The 24,499-nt window shown below is 49.5% G+C and overlaps 1 protein-coding gene across 2 annotated transcripts; it reads left to right on the top strand.

The window, feature by feature from the left end:
- Positions 1-269: 269 nt before the first annotated feature.
- Positions 270-12,244, top strand: LOC144111090 (uncharacterized). Of its 2 annotated transcripts, none has more exons than XM_077644229.1 (3): positions 270-370; positions 7,575-7,626; positions 12,008-12,244. In XM_077644229.1, exons 1-3 carry the CDS (start codon positions 291-293, stop codon positions 12,182-12,184), a joined length of 309 nt encoding a protein of 102 aa, XP_077500355.1. In that variant the 5' UTR covers positions 270-290; the 3' UTR covers positions 12,185-12,244. The 2 variants fall into 2 exon arrangements, 1 of the variants encoding a protein (XP_077500355.1); XR_013309980.1 differs by lacking the exon at positions 270-370 and adding an exon at positions 2,059-2,132.
- The last annotated feature ends 12,255 nt before the right edge of the window (positions 12,245-24,499 follow it).

Below are 24,499 nucleotides of genomic sequence, written 5' to 3'. Positions count from 1 at the left end.
TGCAGAAAGCATTTTTCTGATTGCATTCGATTATGGACACTTAAGCTTCTGTACGCCATGGGAAAGCAGAAGTTTTGAATATAAATCTTGAAATTTAAACCTTATATCTCCGCCGTTTTATGCATGCACGGATAAGAAAAGATCGTGTCAGCTTTGTAGAAGCATCACGGATGACTGGATGATTTGGCGTATAAAATCATTGAGGTGATTACACGAATCTTAAGCCGTATTTGTAAAGGCGCAAATGCTGCTGCAAGACGAGTGACACAAACAGGCTTCGACCACTTTCGATGGCTATGTGCATATTCTCCGACAACAAAATGACCTCCGTTGCACTTCTCTCGATTCTGCTCTTCACCTTTGTTGTCGAGTAAGTATCAACGTGCCGACTATTTCATGCCTGAATGCGTAGTGTTCCTAGTTTTGTAGATTCCTAATCCCTAAAAACAGCACCTCTTTGGGATTTCCTGTGTGCTGGAACTATAAACATGCACGCTCTTGAGCGCCTACCAGAAACTTGAGGTTCAGAATTGCTCACAAAGGCTTTCACATGCTGTAGACCACTTGCGCCACCTGTGGAGAGGCTATAGAAAAAATAGTTAGCGGCAACAGTCGAAACCATAGTCAGTCTGTTTCATATGTCTTCCTAGCCCCACTGCAATCATTATCGTCGTCAGCCTGACTACAGCCACTGCAGGGCAAAAGCCTCTCCCATGTCTCTTCATTCACCCTGTCCTGTGCCAGCTGCGGCCATCTTATTCTCGCTAAATTCTTAATCTCATCAGTCTGCATAACTTTCTGCCACCCCCTGCTACGCTTACTTTCCCTTGGAATTAACTCCGTCACCCTTAACAGCCATTGGTTACTTTTCCCTCGCATTACATGCCCTTCCAAGCCCCTTTTCTTCTTCATTTAGTCTAGGATGACTTTAACTCGCGTTTGTTCCCTCATCCACTCTGCCCGCTTCCGGTCTCTTAACGTTACACCCCAAGCAGCACAAGTAATTGGCCCTACATTGGAACTGTATTGGCAAAGTTGGCCCTACAAGGGACCAGGATGGGACGATCCTGTTGCAATATTAGGCCGATGACTTGTGCTGCTTGGGACCAATCATTTTCCTTTGCATGGATCGCTCCGTTGTCCTCAGCCTAATATCAACCCTTTGTTTCTGAGTATACCTGTAAGAAGGATATTGGCAAATGGTCATTCATTACCAGAGAAAACCTGTCAAATGCGTTCCACCTCATTCTTATTCTTCTAGTTATTTCACTCTCGTCCTCCGAATTTGCGGTCACTCCCTCCCCTAAGTAGGCGTATTACCTTACCACTTCCAGCGCCTTGCTATTATAAAGCGGTGTTCCCTTCCGCGACTGTAGAACATTAGTTCAGTTTAGTGCATACAAATTTTTTGACCCACCGTTCCACTCTGCCTATCTACGTTCCTAATCATGCTTCGTCTTTGCCATGCAATTACAATGTATTAACGAGGTAACCGATGCCCCAATATGAAAGGGAATACTAAACTGGCACAAAAGGACGAATTTAATGCTCCAGTCTGCTGACGTTGAAAATGTCAACTTCTAACCCATCATTTGAAAGAAAAAAAATGCGAAGCAAAAATGTGGTGTCTGTATAGTCCTTTAAACCTGCGGTCATGTGACTGCGACGCGGAAAGACCTGCCGTGGTTTAAGTAATATATGAAATATTGGTTAAATTGTCATTTCCTTGACTAGGCTGCAGTAGACGTGCAGAGTGCACAGTGCACAGTACACTCGGTGCATCTGTGCTGAGTTTGTGTCTTGCTGAGTTTGTGTCTGTCGCCAGTCTCCTCTATACACAATAGCAAGCTTATTGAACATTGAACCATAGTGCGGAGTATTAAGAAGTGATCGGCGCGCTACTTTAATCGATGTTTAAATGCGCAGCTAAATGCCTACGACGGCTGTGGATGACTGCGTCGAAATGCACTTCTATTTCTTGCTCAGCTTTGCATCATGCTTCCCACCTTTAAAGAGCAGCGCATATTTGGTTCGGCACGCGATTTTTGCACTACGCAGGGAACAGCGCGTATGTTTTCCATCCCAGTGTAGAGGCGCCCTCCACGTGCGCCCTCTTCAGGCGGACATGAACCGTGAGGACCATAATGCCCGGCGCATGGCGCGGGCGGAAGCCCTGGCCCGCCGCTATGGATTGAAACCCTGCGTATTCTACGTGGATGCCTCCGGCCCCCACCATGGGGGATGTACCGGTACTCGGCCGCAGTTCTCCTCCAGCCCAAAAAAGTTGGAGGACGCTTAAGCTTCGTCTTTAAGATTGCGACGCGAAAGCGTATGGCAGCGCTGCCAGTGAGTCCACGGTACGTCAACGCCCTTTCGGCGCGACGCGTGGCCAGTTGGACAATTTAAGGAAAGGACGCCTGTCTCACATATCTCGGTGGACACCCGAACCGGGCCGTAAGGGAAGGAAATTAAAATGAAAATTAGTTTTACGGAAAATAGATTACGCCTGTCTCACAATTCTCGCTGGACACCCGTACCGCGCTGTAACGGAAGGAAGATCCCTTCCCTTACGGCGCGGTTCCGGTGTCTGCCGAGATGCGCCATTTCTCGCTCACGGCCAAGGACGCTGACGACACCGGCTTTTCTGCAACACGATCTCCTTAACGCTGTCGCGTTAAAACAATGAACGACCGCCGCGGTGGATCAGTGGTGAGGGCGCTCGGCTATTAATCCAGAGCAACAGGGTTCGAACCCGACCGCGGCGGCTGCGTTTCGATGGAGGCGAAACGTTAAGACGTCCTTGTGCTGTGCATTGTCAGTGCACGTTTAAGATCCCCAGGTGGTCAAAATTTTTCCGGAACCATCCACTATGGCACCTCTTCCTTTCATCTTTCACTCCCTCCTTAATCCCTTCCCTTACGGCGCGGTTCACGTGTCCGCCGATATGTGAGACAGATACTGCGCTAGTTCTTTCCCCAAAAACCAATGCCCTCCCCCACCTTACCGTGTCCGTGGCATAACACACGCGGAGGAAGTCGCCGATGCATCGGCTGCATCTCATCCCACTTCCAAAACAATTATTTCCGACTCGCTAGGAGTCTGTCAGAACGTCGAGCAGTGCTGGGTACCGTAAATAGCCTACCGCCTTTCCAAAACAGCGACTACACCAGAGACCCCGCTCCCCGGAATATCGTTTGGACTACTGCTCACATGGGCCTTGAGGGAAATGGGGCAGCTGACTCCGCCGCCCGCGCACTCTCTCACTGGGCATTCCCTTTAGGCCCCGACGATCAGGAACTCGAATACACTCCAGCTTACTCCTTCAAGGACATGGTTTTACTTTATGAATCTGGCCACTTTATCCCCACCCGTGCAAAGGTCTCTCAAAGGCGGAGGAGCGGCTTCTGCTCCGCCTGCATTCTAATACTTTACTGTGCCCGGCAGCTCTCAAACATTTCGACCCTTCTTTCTCGGGCAGCTGTCTGCACTGTGCGGAGAAGTCTTCGGACATCTACCACATAATGTGGGCCTGGCCCTCCAACCCAGCTAGCCCCCCTCACCCCTACCCAACCCGGGAGGACTGGGAGGCGACCCTACTCGGCTACTCTGACCTGCAGGTCTAACGGGCCTTGGTCGGGCGAGCCCGGGCGGCGGCCGACGACATTGGGGTGGACCTACACTTATTACTTGTAAGGGCTGACCCCCTCTGGGTCAGTACATGCATAAAGGCGGAACCGCATGGCGCGATTTCAGGCGCGATTGACGCGCGGATGGTGGGACGCGCGCGTCATTTTGACGCGTGCCCAGTATGATCCGTCACGAAATCGCGCCGCCGCGTGCTGCTACTCGGAGGAGAAAAAAACGCCTCGCGCGGCGCGTCCGGGGCGCGTCCGCCAATCAGATTTCAAGTAAGTCACGTGGTATTTGGTCACGTGGCATATTTGGTTATTGGTTTTGACACTAGATGGCCCTACTCTCTGCGCATCTCGACGGAACCTCTTCGGCGCATTTTTTTTTCGCTCTGCAGAACCGGCGCGCACGTGAAAAACACGTGCTACTGTTTCGTGCGCGCATCGTGTTCATCGAAAATGGAGAAAGCAGTCTTCAACGAGGCCCTTATCACGGAAGTGGAGAGGCGTCGCGTCCTGTGGGATATACGCGACCGCCTCTTCTGCTCTGTAGTAAGCGCCCGACACTCCATTTTCTATGTCGAGTTGTAAACAAGCAGCGGCCTCTTGGCATGCAGAAAGTACATAGTCGCAGTTTCGCACACTCTCTTCCTGCTTGAAATTAAGCTTGATAAATATACTTCGGAAAAAAAAATGTCATTGTGTAATTACACTTAGAATATTTCTATTGCAGTGTTGTGTAAGTTTAAGGGCATATTACATATGCGGTAGCAGGGACAATTCATGTCGTTGGGAGTTACGTTGTCTGGCAACCCGGAAAACGCGCCGCGAAGGCGCCGCTCCCTTTTTTACGTGCGGGTGCTCGCGCGTTGACGGCAACGCGGGCGTCCACCGCGCGTCGCGTTTTTCGCTCGCGGAAAACGCGCCATGCGGTTCCGCCTTAAGCCCCTGTAAGTGTATCTGCCCATAAATATTTTCTCCACCACCAGCACCACCACTGCCCAGCGTACTTCAACTACTTAATTTCCATAGCTTAGCAACGCAGCATCTTTGCAGCCTTAGTTGAACCATTTGGGCGGCTAGGCACCGCTAAATCTCAAATCAAAATGGTAATGAGTCTGGCCGCATTCCACTCCCGATCAGAAGACGCCGCCCTAAGCTACAACGTGTAAAGTAGGCATTAAGCAACTTCTGATCTTCTTATCTATTAAAATTAATATTTTAGAAACTAGCCCGTAGCCGTCGTAAGCTTTTTGCATTCTAACATTTCGTAAAGATGACATTGGTGCGCAGAACAAACTACCTATTCATGTTAATTGCTATTATGAGGCATTAAATAACAAGCAAATGCACGAAGAGAAGCGTCAGCAAAGCAACATTTAATGTTGCACATTTTGCTTGTACGGGCTCGGCTGACCGAACGCACAGTCGCGATGTTGGGCTTGCTTATTTGATCTGTAAAACAATTAAACAGTCACATTAAAAAGAAACGTATTTCTTGGGGCATGGTTCTTCCAAGTTTCAATTTGCATCTGACATTCACAAGAGCACTTCGGAAGTGATGCACAGTTCTCTGCGGAATTCAACTCTAAACACCAACAAAGGCGGTTTTCTCTACAGTTCGATTCCTACCTTATCCTTTGCGATTTTAAGAAGGCTGAGTTGATGGTTTGCGGACACATGTATTTAGCGAACATGTATTTTACGCCAATGAGTAAAGTCAATGTATTCTCAACAGACATCGCTATCTTTCTCGCGTACCTTTGTTCCAGGGCAGTGCATGAGTGTTCATGGTCACGTGGTGGCCAAAGCCGACACGCGGAGCGATGGTGCCTAAGTTTTGCCGTGTAGCCAGAGTAGAGCACGCGCAGACCTGGTGGCACTAGATAAGCGAGGCGACAGCGCCGAGGGGTTTCCCGTCATTACGTCGTGAGCGCGAACCCTAGCGCACAGGTCCCGTGGCGACTTTCATCCGCCTTGTCAGTGACCAGCTTTAGTTCGTTGGTCTTGAACGTGGGGGCCAGCGGATGCGGCGACGGCGGCGTCAAGCTGAGGCGAAAGGCTCCGGACTCTCTGTAGTCCATACTTGTACAATACACTCTTCCACCAGACGTGGCGAGCGCTGGTTGTGCAGGTCACCATATACATAAAAAACGGCAAATAAAGTTGGGCATGCAGTATCCAAAGAAAGAAAAGTGGCTGAGGAGAGGCGCTCCCCAAGGCGCGTGTGGAGCTATCAGTATCTAATCTGCCGTCCTAGAATGCGGTACACCTTTCCTACAGTGCATTTCATTATAACATCTGCTCTCGACGACGCGGCAGTGTGGGAATATTTTTGGAAAAATTATCTGTATCTCGATAGAAACATCCGAATGGCAAGGAAAAACTTGGATGTGATCGCGAATCTTGTAGCAAAATTTATTTACTTCTAAATGGCAAGAATCCGAAGAAATAACTCCTCGTGGTGACCAACACAATGGCAGGGCCGTGAGGTGGAGAATAGCAAGCCACAAAGAAAAGCCTAAGGTTGAAGTATTTACATTAACATTCACACTTTTAAGTAAATTACTCAACGGGTGACTGCGTTGGATTTGTAACTGTAATATACAGGTTGCTGTGTCACCTTTACTGCGCGTTCTCAGATATCTGCCGCACCCTTATATGCAAGGTTTTAAATTCCAAAACAACATGCGGTCTCGAAGAAGCGACATAGTAAAGGGCTGCGAAATTATATCTCCTGCGGTTCAGTCACTCCCCTTGGTTCTTTACATCACACTGGCATTTTAGGATTGTGGAGCGAAAGCTCCAATACTCCATCTTTTGCCAAGGTCATCGACTGTTGCCGCATGTCCTTCAACCGGATTGCGGCCGGAGGTGAGGCCGGACGTCATACCACGTGATGCGCTGCAGCTGCAGCCATGACTAACCACGTGACTAGCCGTTCGCCTAATATGGAGATCAAGCAGCTGCCCACGTTCAGTTTCGCCATGGAGGAGAGCGCGGCGGGCAGTGCGGTCGTAACGCCTGCGAGAACCTTCGTCTATAGACAGCAGGCTAAGTCAGAGCACCCTGCAGACGTGGCTAGACAGGCTGCGGTTGCAGAGAAAGCGAGAAGCTAGTCGAGCCAAAGGAGCAGCCGAAGCAGAGGAAGAACACGAGCAACGACTCGCTAAGCGACGGTTGCAGGCCAAGGAAAGGTGACAGATGAAGGCTTTGGCAGAACCTGCTAACAGGCAGTGATTTCGCTCTAACTCGGTTTATAAGAGTTAAACCACAGCCATTTTTGCGGCATAGAAATCTGCGTTTGGCGACTGCGAAATAACCAGCCTGAAGCAACTGTGTTTTAAGGCGGTTAAAAAATTTAGCGTGTACAGACGGAATAGACGCCCGCTATTAGACGCTGCCCGCAACACTGCCATGTGTACCGCTGCGTCGTATAGCGTCGTAGATGTTTTCATAGCGGAATGACTAGACTGTTGAGCATCCCGACTATCGGCCAACCGCACTATATATACGAGTGTGGTAGCGTGTGGACGCTTGATGCGAGGGCAGGAAGCGTAGACCTCCAGTTGTACTCCGTTGATGATGATGATGATGATGTCCTCAGGCTGAATCACGATGATGTACTCAGTTGGTCACCCGTCCAGAGAGTGAAAAGCTTCTAATCTTCTTTTACTTCGTCCAGACACCAATCTGCGCCTTCCTAAAATCGACACAATCCGCACGTTCCTAAAACAACGCCTATTCGAATGAAAGTGGCGGGAATGGGGAGGCCTCTTGCGGCATTGATTTCGGGTGAACATGATAAGGGCGCTCCGATTGTCTCTGACTAAATTCTTCAAACGCGCTGCTTTGCTTTTGCAGTCCTAATGTTGCGTTTCTGCCACCTAATAAAATTCGGAGCGGCTTAATTGCACTTATTATGTTTCTGTTCTTCTATTTCAGGGCGGTCGGCCCAATGGATCCATTTTACCCTCACCTACACTGCGTTAGAAGGGTATGATTCATTTTTACGGCATATTCCCTATTGAAAAAAATAAGGGATATGCACGAGAGTTCCAAAAGCAATTATTGCTGCGTGCACTTACGTGATCATACGCGTACTATCAGCAATAAATGAAACGCGAACAAGAACACTAAGGTGCCAAGCCAAAGACACCAACTTATTAGTTCTTGGAGTGGAAATGCAAGCGAGGGCGATTAACACTTCTCGAGAAGAGTCCTCACGCCTTTGATTTTAAAATAACTTGCGCTGTAGCATTGAGCTTCCCATGGCTAAGAGCTTCATATTTGCTTGTTCTTGTCTCGGTTGTCTCATTTGCACTTCATTTATTTATTTATCTATTTACACATACCTTACAGGCCTCCTAGAGGCATCGTGTAAGAGGGGGTCAAATACAGAAGTTAGTGTAAAATAGGTTCGTAATCAAAAGCATACTAAAATGGCAACCAAACCGACAAAAACAAGTGAGTTCATATGTCGTTTACAAAAAGTTATAAAGTGACGATACAACTATGCATCATGGAACAAAAATAGGGGAAATGCAACAAGAGTTACACAAAAGTGAAAGAAAACAATTCAGGCACACATGAGGATAGCTGCGCATGAACACTCCGGGGAAGCAATAGTTTCAAGTAGCTTAAAACAAAGTTATATGAATCATGAGCATACAAATGGCGTGCTAAGCGTTATCAACGAAGTGTTTGAGTAGATGTTCGCGAAAGGTGTCATGATTACGCTGCAGGACGATCCAATCCGGAAGATCGTTCCAGTGCGGGGTGGTGCGTGGGAGTGACAATGATAATACAAGATCACACGCCTAAGCGATCGTAGGCCTACGTGATCACAGACGTACGTGATGGTACACGCACGAGACTGCAGATCTACGTATTCGGAGACCTTCGTGAAGTGTATGACACATACCCGAAGTGTACATGATTTCATAATCCTATGCCACTCACAAAAAATCAGGTAATGTTGCAGAGCTGATGTTTTGAGTTGTCGTATATTTACGTACCCATGATGTGTTGCAAGAATGACAACTAAAGGTGGGTGCGCATGACGTACCGGCCACCGCGGTGCCTCAGTGGTTATGGCGCTCGGCTTCTGACGCCAAAGACGCGGTATCAGTACCGGTCGTGGCGATCGAATATCATTGGAGACGAAATTCTAGAGGCCCGCGTGCAGTGCGATGTCAGTGCACGGTAAAGAACCCCAGGTGGTCTAAATTTCCGAAGCCCTTCATCACGGCGTCCCTCATAGCCAGAGTCGCCTCGGGAACTTACACCCCCGTAAACCAAACCATAAATATGACGTACCATTGGCCCATATGTGCCCGTCGTCAAATGATATGGTTCACTTAATTCCGCTATGTGAAGCCCGCGTGTGGCCTGCACAGGAAAGAACTTACGTGCATGTATAATTGGTCTAATCCGCTCATCGCCGCTTTCTTCGACCCTCACCATTGCAGGCTGCGTCGAGCCCATTAGGCATTGGCACGGTCTTTTGCGGTAAAAGGGTCACAGTACAGTGCATGTGCGAGCCGCACGGAGGAAAAGTCGACGTCACATCACTCCTGGTCCCACGCATGCGCATTGAATGTACCTTGCACTAATGGTATTTGAATCAATAAAGTTTTGCAAGTCTACATCGTTGCACTCTCCCAGCATTGGTGCGTAAAGAGGTTGCTACTATAAAGTTTAGCTTGGACGATTCCAGTGCATGCGGGGTCATCTTCTTTATTAACGGCGCATTTCGCAGCATCGACGCAAGATGTTTGTTCTGGATTTTGAGCCACTCCCCCTAAGAACGCTTCTCGGTGGGGTGCCCAAGCACCTATGCAGCACTTGCCTCTGAAAACAAAAATACAAACCAGACAAATATTTCCAGTCATGCTACCGTGAAGGAAAAAAAATTTCGTTTTGCAACTGAAAAAAACAATCAAAATACTTAGTGCCTCTGGGTAGTAAAAACTACGAATTGCTGGTTAAAGAAAGACGCATAACTGTTTGAACGTTTCTGTGTCCCTTTTGGATATGAACATATATCTGTATCTGTGTGTAGTTGTGGAATGCGTGAAGACTGACGTCGCCTCTTCCGCGAAATCTTTTCACGCAGAAAAAAACCCTGCCGTTCCCAGTTTATTCTTAAGTAGTAGATGGAAAGCTTGTAATGAGAAAGTATATAAGGTCGCTGTGATAAAGGTATTATTATTTGATTCTGCTGGTTCATGAGAGGGAAATAACTAAAATAATAAGAATTGGGTGGTGCGCATATGGCAGGTTCTCTCGAATCATGAATGGCAATTTAGCAATATTCCTCAAGAGAAGAATATACAACAGCAGTACTTTACCGGCACTCACCTATGGGGCAGAAATGTGGAGGCTAACGATATGGGTTCAGCTTAAGTTCAGGACAACGCAGCGAGCCATGAAAAAAAAAAGATAGGTCTAACGTTAAGAGACCGGAAGCGGGCAGAGGGGGTGAGGAAACACATGCGGGCCAATGATATCCTATTCGGAATCAAGAGAAAGAATTGGGCTTGGGCAGGGCATGTAAATCGAAGGCAAGATAACAGCCGGTCGTTAAGGGTGACAGCGTGGATTTTAAGAGAAGGCAAGCGTAGCAAGGAGCGGAAGAAAGTTAGGTCGGCGGATGAGTTTAAGAAGCTTGCGGGCATACTCAGTGGAAAAACACAACTGAGCCGGTCCCAACATACAACAGAAATTTTTGCCCTCCTGTCATTACGACAGATTTTTGTGTAGTATGGAGAAATTGTCTGATGTGACAGAACTGGCTCTATTGTTACGACAGGAGACTGCTCAATACTAAAAGAATCCTATTGTTACTACAAGAATTTCTGTTGTGAGGTCTCAAAATACTACAGGAATGCCTGTTGTGACAAAATAAAATTTTCGTTTGCGTTTTTGATAGGGTACGGTGGTCGCAGTTTGTAAAGGGCAGGGTTGATTGTGGATTCATAAGACAGGTCTTTCTTGCAGTGGGCGTTGTCAGGCTAATGATGGTGATGAATTGATTCTGTTCGATCTTTGCCGTCACATGGTCTCTTTTACTGATTCAGGTTGAAAGGAGGGCATATAAGCAGATAATAAACTGCAAGAAGAGTCAGTGTTAAATTTCGAACGGAATCATAATAATGCTATGCCCCAATTTTCAAGGATAACAAAGCGCCATGTAACCATTCACTGACTATTTGATAATGCCTGTAATTTGAAATACAGCCATCCACAAACAGATTTGCGCTTGGAATGATCCCGTTATACTTGAGTCCACAGTGATGTTCGCTAAAAGCGGCGCGCATTTACACGGGCTCTTCTGGTCCAAGAAGATTCTTTCGAAATACAGGCTTGATGCCTCAGAAGAACGGCCGTGTCATGCATGCTTGGTTGGTTTGCCTAAATAAAGATGGCACGCACCCACTAAGGCGGAGTGGCGAAGACACAGGTGGAGAATTCCTGAAGAGCGTTAAGAAGGGGAAAAGGAGCAATATTAGGATATAGGCTGACACATTGGACTACGCAACGACAGGGGTACTGTCGACTGGGAGGTCGAAGCCGGAACAATAGCTTTATGTGCAGATTCCTTTACAACGCATGTAATGTTTCAATTTAGAACTGACTGAGAGCGGGGAGAGAGAGGCTTGCAAGCATTCTGCAGGAGCACTGAAACTTTTTCTTTCCATGTTCTCTGTATTACTATCATCAGAAAACTGTCGCAATGCCACTGAGTTTTTTTTTTACCTCTGGAGTGCGGAAACATCCGCGCAACAGCTAAGATATAGATTTACAAGCAAACTGTAACAGCAACGTCTGCATGTGCCAGCGAAGCACTGATGCTTCGGTGCAAATTATGCAGTTCCGCGCGTGGTGGTCCCTCTTGGACTAGTTCCCGGCGCCACCGCAGCGTGACGTCGGTTTCAAGAAAATCGGCGATAAACTAGGCCACCATTCCAAAACGAAACCTAATGACGCAGTTAAATGCGATGACTTTTGAACAGCTGTCACATCGCTTTACTGATTAGCGAGTCTGCTGCCAAACCACCAAAAGCTAAAGCACCTACAAAAGTGCTCGTGCTTTTCACGCAGTGAACGATTGTATGGTATACAGGTGAGCGTAATCTCTGCCTCAGAAGCTACTTGGATGATGCCTATTGATTTCACCATATGAATGCATCAATAATGGTGCCGACTAGTGATGCTTCTTCTTTGCCCCTGCGGTCACATGAAGCTGTGTAAAAAATTTTTTGTGCGTCGTGCATTTGCTGAATCAAACATTTCGTTATAGATTACACGTTGCAATAATTTTTAAAACGTTCCACCTGCAAATTCTGACCAGAAACTTTTCTTTCATGGATCAGTGCAATCCGCTGCTAAGGGGAATGGACTGCCCGGTTGGCTGTCTCTGCTTCCCGGAGACAAATAGGCTTTGGAGTGGCACGTGCCTGGACCCCATCCAACCGATCCCTCCGGGCCACGGTCCTAGGCTCCATGCACTCATACTACCAAAACAACGTCGGAGAGCCGTAGGCTCTTAACCCGTTGTTGTGAAATTATTACGCATTGAGAAAAGAATATTCAAATGTTCAGTACTTTAATAAAACACGATAAGATCGCAAAGAAAAATTTCTATCTTTTATGCTGAACAATTACGGATTTTCTCGAAAGTCTTGTTTGTCAAATATACTAACGGCATCAAGTTGTTAAGCGATGCGGCTGGGGAAAACATTTGAGCTCGGCGTAATGATGTAAGGCATCTGCCTGGAATCTCAATTGCTTTAAGGTGCCTTGTATTCCCTAACTAGACAGGGGGTGTGTTCGCAAAAAAACAACGGCATAATAAATTCTTTGCAGAGCACAAGCCGGCCGCCGGTTCTCGCTGCCGAGAGTGCAAATATAAACTCATTACAGCTATGAGGGCTTGAATTATGTTTGTTCTGACTGATTTTTCACACTAAAAAGCTTAAATTCTTGCATAAAATCAGCGATCACGACGTATGTAAAGCTTTCATGCAGTTAAAGCAAGAAATGAAATTACACGTTCATCGGCGCTGCCCTAAAACAAGAGAGTGCTCATCTTCAAAAATCTAACTCGCGAATTTCTTTTGGCCGCCTTGACATGAAGAAACGAGGCGTGTCTGAGAATAATCCGAAAATTAGAGGCTGCATTTCGCAGTAGACTTGAGCCAAGCAGTACAAATGCAGGATCAGCCGCATGTTTATGAAGAAATAACGTAAAAAAAATGACGTTAGCCGGTGTGTTGGTGATCTGCTCTATTAAAAACAAAAAGTTGCAAGATGTGCTGGCGTCTTCCCGTTTACTGTATTTAGCATGCACAAACATACTGCATTCCGACGTCGTAACTGTGGATCATTACTACAAAGGCGGTCGGGGAGGATTTGGCAATGAAGACATAGCGAACGAAAAGCTCAAGATTGAGAAAATACTAAAATTGCAATAATACGTTCCTGTTCCCGTTATTTGTATGCGGATGACTGTATTTCTGATGCTATATCAAATGGCGACTGGCCACACAACGCGTGTTCCGCGCTGACATCCGGCGAATGTAACGCCAGGTCTACTGGCAGTAGCTGTGTAAGCAGGCGGGATGGCAGGGCTCAATATACCGGGTTTGTGTAAATTCGCGCGCGTTGCTTGGCTCAATATGGAACACCCGACCGTCATCAGAAACCCGTGGCCGAAACACGGCGCGCAACTGGCGTCACCAACCCTCCTGGAGCAATAGGCCGCCGCTCCATTCGGTCATTCCTGCTCCTATAGGTGCCACGGCGGCTGTGCGACAAGGCGGACGAGGCGGTGATGGCGCCGATGCCATAGCGTGCGTCTCTATAGAAGCAAAGCGTCTTCCTGACGTTGTGGCACCTTTCGCGCGATTTTTAGAGTCTATATAAGCAGAAGTAAATGTTTGGTTGTTAATAAGATCCTATCCTTAAATTTGGCTGCATTACAGGCTCGAAATAAATTTTTATCGATATGGGCATGGAATCGCCTGTTCGTAAGTGCCTCAAAACCTCTGTTGAAACTTGCGAACTCAGCATAGTAAAGTGCGACAAACACTTTGAACTGTGATTTTTTGCGCGTTCACAACTCGTTCTTTCGGCACTTACCCGAAAGCCGAGAGAAACTACTTTAGTAACCCAGAAAGTCTGCGAATATATTTGGTGCCTACATGAGTGCAGCCCTTACCCGCATATATACGGTTATGTTTATTGCTTGCGCGCTGATCTTATAAAGACGCAATTGAAAAGAAAATCAACAGTTGGTAACAGTGGCCAAGGTCCGTGGCGTAAAATAACTGCCCTTAGCAATTACACCAGCGACCAAAATCAACCTTTTAATCTTGGGCAGCGTCAAACAAGCCAGAATGATCAAAATCCTTGAGCCTACAATTTCGACTCGTGATTGGCTGCTTGTTTAGGTAAACAGAAAAATTTTACCAGGGGTCTGCATTTTCTCACGAAGAAATTCTGTTCGGTGCTCCGTAATGTGGGCGGAACTTTACTGCAGACTTAATTGTGTCCTACTATAGTCCATCTGCAGCGTACGTTGGTCACATATATGCGGTAATAGAAAATTAAATGTAGCTGTTCTTTGAAACGGCAGCAAAGGGGTCATTCGAGCTTCGTAATCCTGTGGAAATTAGCGCTCAAAATGTGTTTTTGACTAGCGGCGGAAAACGCTGTGATGGGGTGAGCAGACAGCAGTTGCCAAGAAGCGTTTGCGGTTATTCATCCGCATTGCGGATTATATTCGAGAAATGAAGGTAAAATTGTGAAGTTCTTGCCATTGATATCGCTATTTAGCAATCACGTTGTGGCCAGAAAGCAGTGTTTAATCTAGACCAGAATTGACTGAAGCATGATAGAAAAACCTAAGTTTTCTGCAAACGTCCGCCTTAAAATATAACCGATAGTTCATATCAGCTCATTGTATAAGCACTGCACTGTTTTCATTCAGATGTAATACGCTACATTGGTCGAATGAACAAAAAGGAATGCATTGACGACAAGATGTCGTGGCGTCTACAGAGTACGCCGCTGAGACGGGTCATTGGGCTGAAACTCTGTACCAACCTGCGGAATGCGCTTAATAACTGCTTTATCAACTCTTTAAATGTTAGCAGAAACAGCATGTTTGCTGTTTGGAATGTTCGAACTCCGTATAATAACAGAATATGCTCATTTTTGACGTGTATCTTACGCTGCAAACGACTGCGATTGCACGCGCCGCGCCGAGTGATCACCGGCTCGCCGCTTCAGGAAGAGGCCGCGTGGCTCCGCCACCGTCGCTGTAACGACCGAATACCTCAAAGCGCCATTTAGATGTCCAGCAATCCAAGGAGCCAGATATGCGCCTTTCTTTTCCTCAAAATCAACGGAGTCTATGCCTTCCACTAGTTTTGTGGAAATGGAAGGAACACAACTACCTCAGTTTGTATAGGTCGACGCAACCAGCTTTTCCAAGTGCAACTGTCGTTTCCACTGACCAGTGGAAACCCCAGTCGCCCCTTCCCACAATGTCATCTACCTGCAAGAAGCGCGAGCATCTGCTGTCAAGCATCTGCGAGCATCTGCTGATATTACACGATAGAAACCTATTCCCAATCCCCAGTATCATTCCTTGGTCGCAAATTCCTTCACTGCAATCCCATATCATCATCATCAGTCTGACTACACCAACTGCAGGGCAAAAGTATCTCCCAGGTTTCTCCAAATAACTTTCTCCTTTGCAGGCTGCGCCCACCCTATGCCCGCAAACTTCCTAATTTTATCTACCCACCTAACCTTCTGCCGCCCTACGTTTGCCTTCTCTTGGAATCTACTCCCTTACCCTTAATTACCAGCGTTTATCTTGCCTTCGCATCACATGCCTTGCCCAAGCCCATTTCTTCCTCTTGATGTCGACTAGGATGTCATTAACACGCGTTTGTTCGCTCGCCCACTCTGCCTGCTTCCGGTCTCTTAACGTTACGCCTATCAATTTTATTTCCATGGCTCGCTGCGTTGTCCTTAACTTAAGCTTAGCCCTTTTCGTTAGCCTTCACGTTCCTGTCCCGTAGGTGAGTACCGGGAAGATACAGCTGTTTTACACTTTTCTCTTGAGGGATATTGGTAACCTGCTATTCATGATCTGAGAGAACCTGCCATATGCGCTCCACCCCATTTCTATCCTTCTAGTTATTTTTCTCTCATGATTCAGATCAGCAGTCACTACCTGCCCTAAGTAGATGTATTCTTTTATCACTTCCAGCACCTCACTACTAATTGTGAACTGCTGTTCTCTTGCTAGACGGTTGAACATCACTTTGGTGTTCTGAAGCTTAATTTTTAGACCCACCGTTCAGCTGTCTCTCTAACTCATTGAGCGTGATTTGCAGTTGATCTCCTGAGGGAGTCAAGGCAATGTCATCCGCTATGCAGCAATGGCCTAGAGGTCGAGCATCCACCTCGCGTGCTAGAGGACCGGGACTCGAATCCCGGTGCCGCGCGATCCTCCACCAGGTTTGAAAAAAAAGCTCCGCGTGTCGATGGAATTGCATAAGCTGGCCTGGGGTGTGGCCTGATCTCGGTGGCCATAACCGACAACGCACTCTCTCACCAGAACAGGATTTTGCCACCCTGGTGTATTACTTGGCCACAACATACTATGAACAAAGCAATCCCTTACACTCTGCAACAAGACCGTCTTGGCCACGTGCTTGTAGAGGTTATTCCGCAAAACGGCACAAGACAGAACAGTTTCATTCTCAGTGTTTATGGGCCCCCTAAGCAGAAGCAGGCCTCGATGGGTGCTCTCGTCTTCATATATTAAGACTTGGCACAGCGCTATTGCCTTGTCGACCTGGAAGACCTCAACGCCTCCCACGGTACATGAGCCAGCCGCACCGATAACGCTAAGGGGGCCGCCGTATATCACGCAGTAGATGAACGAAGACTAAATCTCCTCACCGATTTCACCTCACCCACCCATCTTGGCAACAGCACCTACCGTAATACCTTCCCCGATCTCACTTACACCCAGAATATTCCACGACCTGCCTGGACCAACCTAGGGGAGGCCCTAGGAACGGCCATTTTATTCTGTCCACCAGCATCCCGTCCCATCAAAACTGAAAACCCATGGGCATCATGCGCATTGCGAGCTGGCACAAATTTAGGGAGACCGCACCAAAATCCTCATCAATAGCAGAAGTAGCAAAACAGATCCAACCCCTATACGAGCGTCACTCCTAACACACCCGCAGCCTTCAACGCATAGAAGAATACCCCTAATCTGGAAGCCACATCCAACACCTCTGGGAGGCACGGTATGACCTCCTGTGTAGATGGCGACGACAAAAGCACACTCGCACACTCGAGCGCTCTATAGCACACTTCCCGGAGGCAGACAAAGAATACTCCTCCCAACTCTCCTCCCAAAATTGGCTCCAGATTTCTGATTCTGTCAAGGGTAGACTAAGCACAGCCAAAACCTGAACCATCCTTTTGGGCCCTCTCAACTCGTACACCACCAAAGCTGCCACCCATCGCAACCTCCAAACCATAGCCCACACCTAAAAATGTTCAGACCAATTGTTCTGCTCGATGACCTTCGCAAACAATATTGGTACCCACAACCCGCCCACAGCCATTGTTCCATACACCGTGCCCTCCCCCCCCCCACAACTCAGTATTAGAGATGCCCCTCTCACCTATGAGGAGGTCAATGCTGCTATGCGATTGGACACCAGATCCAGCGCCCCAGGAGCGGACGAAATTACAAATACCATTGTAGCGTGCCATCGTCGTCCGGCCACAGATAGAGACCACCATCAGCCCAGAGGCGCAAGCACATTTGATTTTTGGTGGCTGCACAACCAATGCCAGCGGCCCGCTATCTGGCTCATGTAAGCCGGAGAAGGGCCTATTAAATGCGGTTCTAGAGACCCGACAACGACCTATGTCTGCGGTTCTCTCCATAAACTTGGCGACTGTGGACTTCGCGTCTTCGGGTCTTCGCTCCCTTCTCCCTGACCTGTGCTTGCCTCAACCGCTACTGCCCCCCTGAACTCGAGATCACGGCTGCCTCCGATTTCCTGTCTTTCGTCGTGTAAGCCATGGCCATGGATTTTTCAGCGCATATAACCTCTCTGTCGCTACTTACGCCACCACCTCGTGAGTCCAAGGTATCTGCTCTCAAGCTCCGCGACTTTTGGTCATCGGACTCAGAACTTTGGTTCAACGCAATCATGGCCTTGTTCCAGGGACACCGTATCTCTTCTCAGACGGTGTTTTTTATGCTTAAAAAATTTGAAATAATTTCGTCCACACCTAAGGATGAGGTCAGCATCAGTTATTCAATAGGTTTTATGAACCCCATGGGTTAGAATAATAGGCGAAGCAATAAAAGGTTGTGAAATCATTACAAACCTACCATGGTGGTATCAGGATGTCGAGTAAACACAAAGCAAAACTTTGGATTTAATACCGGGGCATTTTCCTGATATGGAAGAATGTTCCCATCGAGGTCGAGCAGTGATAAGCATTTGAGTAAGCGGGATGACTGATTTTCCAAATTTTGGGTTATTGCATAGCATGGAAGGCACGGTGAACAAATAAAGCAAGCGCTTTTTTTCAGCAAGGAGTCAGAGGTTTTTTGTACCCTAATAGTTTTCAGAGCTCTTGTGCTGTAACACCCTTTTCCTCAGAAAATATCTGTTTCTTTCTTTAATTACAAGGGTACGAGTGTTTTCTAATTATGGGGACCTTACGTTCTCGGCTACAGTGATTGTGGGTACATGAGTTTGAATAACTTCCTGTATTTTAGTTCAAAAAGGGTCTATTAGTTCTATATGGATCTCTGCTGAAAATAAATTAGGGACTAGTTACAGAACCAAGTGCGTGGTTTCTTATTTTTGAATAATCTCTTCTGTGGCACATCGTTACTTTTTTTAACTTTCCGGCGCCTGGAGGACGCCACTGGTGCGAAGCATGCATAGTTACATGGCCGCTAAGAGTTGAAAAATGCGAAAACTACAAGACATCATCTAAATGTGACATGAGGAGGATCTCAAGTATGTTAGCAGACTTGTGAGTTTGCCTGGCTAGCGTTTAAGGCTTAGAGCGTACTATGTATTCCGGTTACAACGGTGAAGTTGAACTCGACAAGAATTAGTATAGGCGTATGGGGGCGTAATCAAGTTAGGTCGTGCAGCGCTACATGAAAATCTTCAAACGAAGGAATCACCGAGATCTGGTGGCCGGTAGAGAGCTGCAGTTGTTACGGGTGAGAAAACACACCGCAAGGTATAAAGGCAGCCTCAAGCAGGCGGGGTATAACAAGGCTAGAGAAATGGAGGTTGCTATGTGCGGTGATAAACAAACCACTTCCGCGTTTACCGCCATAATCGCGGCCGTAGTATATACAGGTTGTTAGAGAGAAAAAATCATAATTAGGAACTAAGGAATGCAACTAGAATTCAGTTTCTACAGCAATATTACTACTGACAGTGTCAATGAGGTTAAGAAGGGAGCCACATTTTGGGATAATGCTTCTAGTATTAGCGTCTAGCAGTAAGAGATAGTTGTGATTTATTCTGCTTTGGTTTGACTTGGCAAACAGTCATGTAGGGAGTAGGATGACTTTCTGGCTAGCATGGTCAGAAATTGAAGCGTTTTTGTCGATTTCCATGCTTTTAGAACGAAGCTTCCATCGACCAGATTAGTGTCTGCGTAATAGAATGAGGTGTGTTCTTTCAAACACAGTTTGCTGAAAATCACTTAGTTATGATAACGCCTGTCCCTTAGAGCTTTCTGGCCCAGTACGCGCTCTGTATCTTTGAAATGCGCGAAATTTTCGATAGTCGACGTTTCTTTTTGTTGGGCTGACTTGCGTCAATTCTGTTTGAGCGCTCGATATCTCTGGGCTTCGTGCTAATGCTCATTTCAGTGCAGCGGTGCCCAAACGAAATTTGCTCGAACTGAGTAAACGTTTGCTCACGCTGTCACCATGGCCAAAAAGTTGATAGATGATTACGGTAGTCGGTAATGCGAAGTGTGAGCGCAGCTCTCCACACGCCACCTGCCAGCGGCGGAAATTAGCGTGTGGAATTTTCCCGCGGCAGCCTCCTTCCAGCTGTCCATTCTTTGCTCTCGCCGTGACAGGCGGCGTTTCGCTGTGCTACTCGTGGCGCCGTCGAAAGAGGACGCTTTTTCCGGAGCTCCAGCGACTACGTCCGAACCTAAGCACTTTTTGGTATTTGCTCTTCTACATGCTGACGGGCGGTAGTTTTAAAACGTGCTAAGAGTAGGAAGGCCAGTGGAAATGCGTGTGCAGGAGGTTATTGTGTAGGAATTTTTTTCGTGCTTTTACGTTGCGTAGTGCCGGAGGCTTTTGTGTAGTAATTCTGGTGGGCTTTTACGGTACGTAGTGCCGACGGTTATTGTGTAGGAATTTCGGCGGGCGTTTGCGTTGCGTAGGCCAACGGTTCTTGTGTAGAAAATTTGGCGTGCTTTTAAGTTGCGTATTGCCGAATGTTTTTGTGCAGCAATTTTCGCGGACTTTTACGTTGCGTAGTGCCGAAGATTTTTCTGTAGGAATTTTGGCCGGCTTTTGTAGTGAACGTTTTTGTCTAGGACATTTTAGCGGGCTTTAAGGTTGTGTACTGCCGAAGGTTTTTGTGTAAGAATTTTGGCTGGCTTTTACGTTGCGTAGTGACGGAAGTTTCTTGCGTAGGAATTTTGGCGGGCTTTTACGTGTCGTAGTCGGCCGGACGATGGGCCGGCGAGCTAGGAAAATTAAGGTGGACGAGGAGTCTGTGCAGTGCCAGGAGTGCGAACGTTGCTGCGATTTAGACGAGACTGAGTTCAGGAGCTCAGCCGAGGCAGATGGGGTTAGCTTCGTGTGCAAGCTATGTAAGCGTTTTGAGGAGGCCGTTCAGACGTTGAAAGGGGAATGGACAGCTAGGATGAAGGCACTGAAAGGGGACCTGAAGGTGGAACGAGGGAAACGGATTAAGTTAGAAACTCATGTCACCGAGTCGCTTAAGAGGGAGGGGGATAATGACGACTTGTTGGAGCGAATTGTGCGTGAGCTGAAAGAGGAGCGGGAAAAGCGGGCCCAGCTAGAAGAGCACGTAGAAGCGCTCAGGTCGCGGCCGGCAGGGCACCCCGGTTTGGAGCAGTGTCAGGTGGGGGACGAGGCTCGTCGATCCTAAAGTACTGTAGCGCAGCAGGCTTTGAGCAGGGAAGAGAGAGAGAGAGGTAAGAACGGGCATTGTGACGCGCGACAGTAGCGTACAACGGCAAGAGAGGCAGCTAGTGCGATCCGGAGGGCAGCAGTCGCAGCCAGGACGGGAACGGTTAGAGCGCAGGAGGGTTCTGGTAGTCGGTGACTCGAACGTAGCGAGGGTTGAGGGAGGCGTTTTGACGACAGTGAAGGCGGACAGACGCGTGCAGGGGCCCAGTCAGGAAAATGCATCGTAGATGCAATGGCCAAAGCCCAGGAGGTGATAGGGCACAGCATGGATGGCGAACGCTTGGTCGTTATATATTGATACGGGAATAAAAGAAGAGGCGGAGAGCGAGCGCGAGCGGCGAGCGCGCGGCTCTAGCACGAGGGAGATAGAACGAGAAAGCTTGGCCGCCGCCAGTCGTGCTTCGCCGGCTCTCCTCCGTACTGCTGCTATATTTCTCTGGGCGGGCCCGTGGCCACCTCGTGGCATCCCACACCGTAACATTTTGGTGGCAGCGGTGGGATCATGCCTCTCACCCGCTCCCAGAATCAAGCACCCGACGTGCCAGACGACAGGAGTCCACCACCAGCCGATAGCGCCGACGACGCGGCGGCCGGCGCCACTAGACCTAGGCGCTCGGAGAGGCTCGGCTCTTCGCAGCAGCCGGACGCCGGTGTTGAGCGCCTCCTGGATACAGTCACCCAACGGATGGACGCATGGGAGGCCCGTCTGACTGCCCAGGCTGGGGAGATGGAAGCTCTCCGGCGCGAACTCCGTCGCCTGGTGCCAGCCGAGCCGAGCACAGGTCAGGTGCCTTTGGGCGTCCCCGCCGCCGCTGTTTACGGCTCTGCCGTCGCTGGGCCTGCGGTCGTGGCCGCCAATGGCGTGCTCGGCGCGGGTGCGTCCTCGCCGCAGTGTTCGTTGGACGTTGTGGAATTGCCCACATTTGACGGCACCATCTCGTGGGATGCTTACCGCATCCAGCTGGACGGTATTGCGGCGGCGAGAGGCTGGGACGAGCAAATGAAGGCATGGATGCTCGTTGCAAAACTGAGGGGCCGCGCCACCGAGCTGCTGCAGAACGTGCCGCCCGACCAGCTGGGCTCTTACACTGTTCTGGCGGGCCTCCTCGCCGACCACTATGGTGCCTCAGGTCAACCCCGTGTGCAGTACCACCGCCTGCGAGCCCGCCGTCAAGAGCCCGGGGAGACGTACCAGGACCTCGCCGCCGCCATTGAGCGCCTGGCTCTGCAGTCGCTGCCGGGAGCGCCTCAGAACGCCGTGGCCCTGGTCGGCACCGAGGCGTTTGTCGACGCCATCCGACTCCCCGAGGTGCAGCGCTTGGTCCGCTCTGGCCGTCCTGATTCCGTCCGCGCCGCCATGGCGCTCGCCATCGAGGCGGAATTGACTTTGCTGGCCACGCGGGGGTCGCCACCGTCTGCCGAGCGCAGCGTCCGGGTGCAGGCTCCTCGGTCCGCAGCCCCAACTGCGGCCTCTATCCGACGCCTGCGTAACGACGTCCGCATGACCTGCTTCCGCTGCGGCCTGCGGGGACACTACGCGAGGGACAGTGCCGGCCCTCCAAAGTCCGTCCCCACACTCCTTCGTTCTCCGCGTCCCCTCCTTTCGTCGGCTCCGATTACCACTGATGCTCCTTACGTGCTCGTCGACGTCGCCCTGCTTGACCGGCACGTAAAGGCCTTGGTTGACACTGGAGCGGCTGTCAATGTACTGCACAAATCGTTTGTTGCTAACGCGCCCCACCTGCTTCTGCCAGCCGCCAAAACCCGGCTCTTAGCTTTTAACGGCACCCCTGTGGAGCAAGTCGGACGTGTCGTCGTCAACCTAACAGCACTCGGAAATACCATCTCCACCGAGTTTGTTGTCGCAGACAGCCCTATTTGGCCAGTGGTCCTCGGGTGCGGGTGGTGCCAGCAAGCCGGAGTCGTCCTTAATTTTACTAGAACCAAACCACGGGCGAGCCGAACTCTCTGTGGGCCGGGCTGGCTTAGCCGGGTTTCCAGCCTCGGTGTCGCCCTGTGGCAGTCCCTGGTGTCGGCGACCAAGCGTGCCTCAGCATCTCTGCGTGACCTCGCGACGAAGTGGCCGTGTCGAGTCAAGCCGTTCGACGTCACTACCATGACTGTGGCGTCCGCCGTGACCCTGCCACCGGGTGCGGCAACGTGGGTGTATGCCAAGCTTGACAGTCCGGTCACAGCAGACGTGCTGTTCGAACCCATCCGGTGCTCAGCTCCAGCCCGTCAGATGACCTCCCCTCGAAGCCTTCTGCCTGTGCTCAAAGGAGAGGCCCACGTATTTATACTCAACATCAGCAGCGTACCTCTCGCGCTGACTCCCGGCACGCAATTGGGTACAGCCTCAGTTTTGGACCCCGGGTCACCAGTGGCGTCTCTGCAACCTGAAGCCCCGTCTCGCCACCCTCCAGCGCCGGCGATCCTATCATGGGAAGAATTTAACTTTGGACCCAGCCTGACCTGCGCGGAGCTCGCCTCTCTGAAGACCTTTGCTCGAGCATCGCAGTTGCCTTGCTCTCAGCGCCGGTGAACTCGGGTGCACTTCCTGGGCTCAACACCGCATCAACACCGAAAACCGCGGGCCCGTTCATCACCAACCTCGCCGTGTAGCGCCAGCAGAACGGAGAGTCATCCAGCAGCACGTGTGCGACATGCTTAACCAGGGAATCATTGCCCCTTCTTGTAGCCCTTGGTCCTCCCCGGTCGTCCTTGTGCGCAAGAAGGATGGAACGCTCCGCTTCTGCGTTGACTATCGGAAGCTAAATGCTATTACTAATTGCGACGTGTACCCGCTGCCTCGCCTCGACGATGCGCTTGACCGCCTGAAGGGGGCCCGTTATTTTTCCACGCTAGATCTGCTCTCGGGCTACTGGCAGGTGCCTGTTCACCCCGATGATGCGGAAAAGACGGCTTTCGTGACTCCCGACGGCCTTTACCAGTTCAACCGTATGCCCTTCGGTCTCTCAAACGCTCCAGCCACCTTCCAGCGTCTCATGGACCGAGTCTTAGGCCATTTGAAGTGGACTATGGCTTTGGTCTTCCTGGATGACGTAATTGTCTACGCGGCTACATTTGAAGAACACCAGAGACGCCTCAAACTCGTCATCGAAGCCCTTACCTCTGCTGGGCTTCGCTTAAAACCAAAAAAATGTTTCTTCGGTTTCGCGGAGGTGACGTACTTGGGTCATGTTGTGAGCCGGCATGGCATCCGTCCCGACCCTGAAAAGCTAAAAGCGCTTACAGCTTACGAAGCTCCCACCACCGCCAAGGAGCTCAAACGTTTCCTTGGATTTGCTTCGTATTTCCGTCGTTTCATTCGGGACTTTGCCAAGTGCAGCGCTCCATTGACCGCCCTGCTGAAGAAGAATGCACCGTGGAGTTGGACGCAGGCCCAACAGCTCGCGTTTCTTGACGTCAAGCACGCCCTCTTCGAGCCTCCTACATTGGCCCATTACGACGAATCGGCCCCCATCGTCCTCCACACGGATGCCAGCCAAGATGGGCTCGGCGCTGTCCTCCTGCAAGAAGACGAGTCTGGTGACCACAAAGTCCTAGCTTATGCCAGCCGCCAGCTGTCCGACGT

This window comes from Amblyomma americanum, chromosome 11 (genome assembly GCF_052857255.1).
Source record: "Amblyomma americanum isolate KBUSLIRL-KWMA chromosome 11, ASM5285725v1, whole genome shotgun sequence".
Lineage (NCBI taxonomy): Eukaryota > Metazoa > Arthropoda > Arachnida > Ixodida > Ixodidae > Amblyomma > Amblyomma americanum.
The sequence above is the reverse complement of the archived record's forward strand: the minus strand, read 5'-3'. Positions and strand labels throughout refer to the sequence as shown.

Bases quoted from the DNA above. Each gene is read 5' to 3' on its own strand.
- LOC144111090 (XM_077644229.1), top strand. From the start codon at position 291: ATGGCTATGTGCATATTCTCCGACAACAAAATGACCTCCGTTGCACTT. The intron at 371-7,574 runs GTAAGTATCAAC...CTTCTATTTCAG, and splicing joins CTCTTCACCTTTGTTGTCGA to GGCGGTCGGCCCAATGGATC. The intron at 7,627-12,007 runs GTATGATTCATT...TTCATGGATCAG, and splicing joins ACCTACACTGCGTTAGAAGG to TGCAATCCGCTGCTAAGGGG.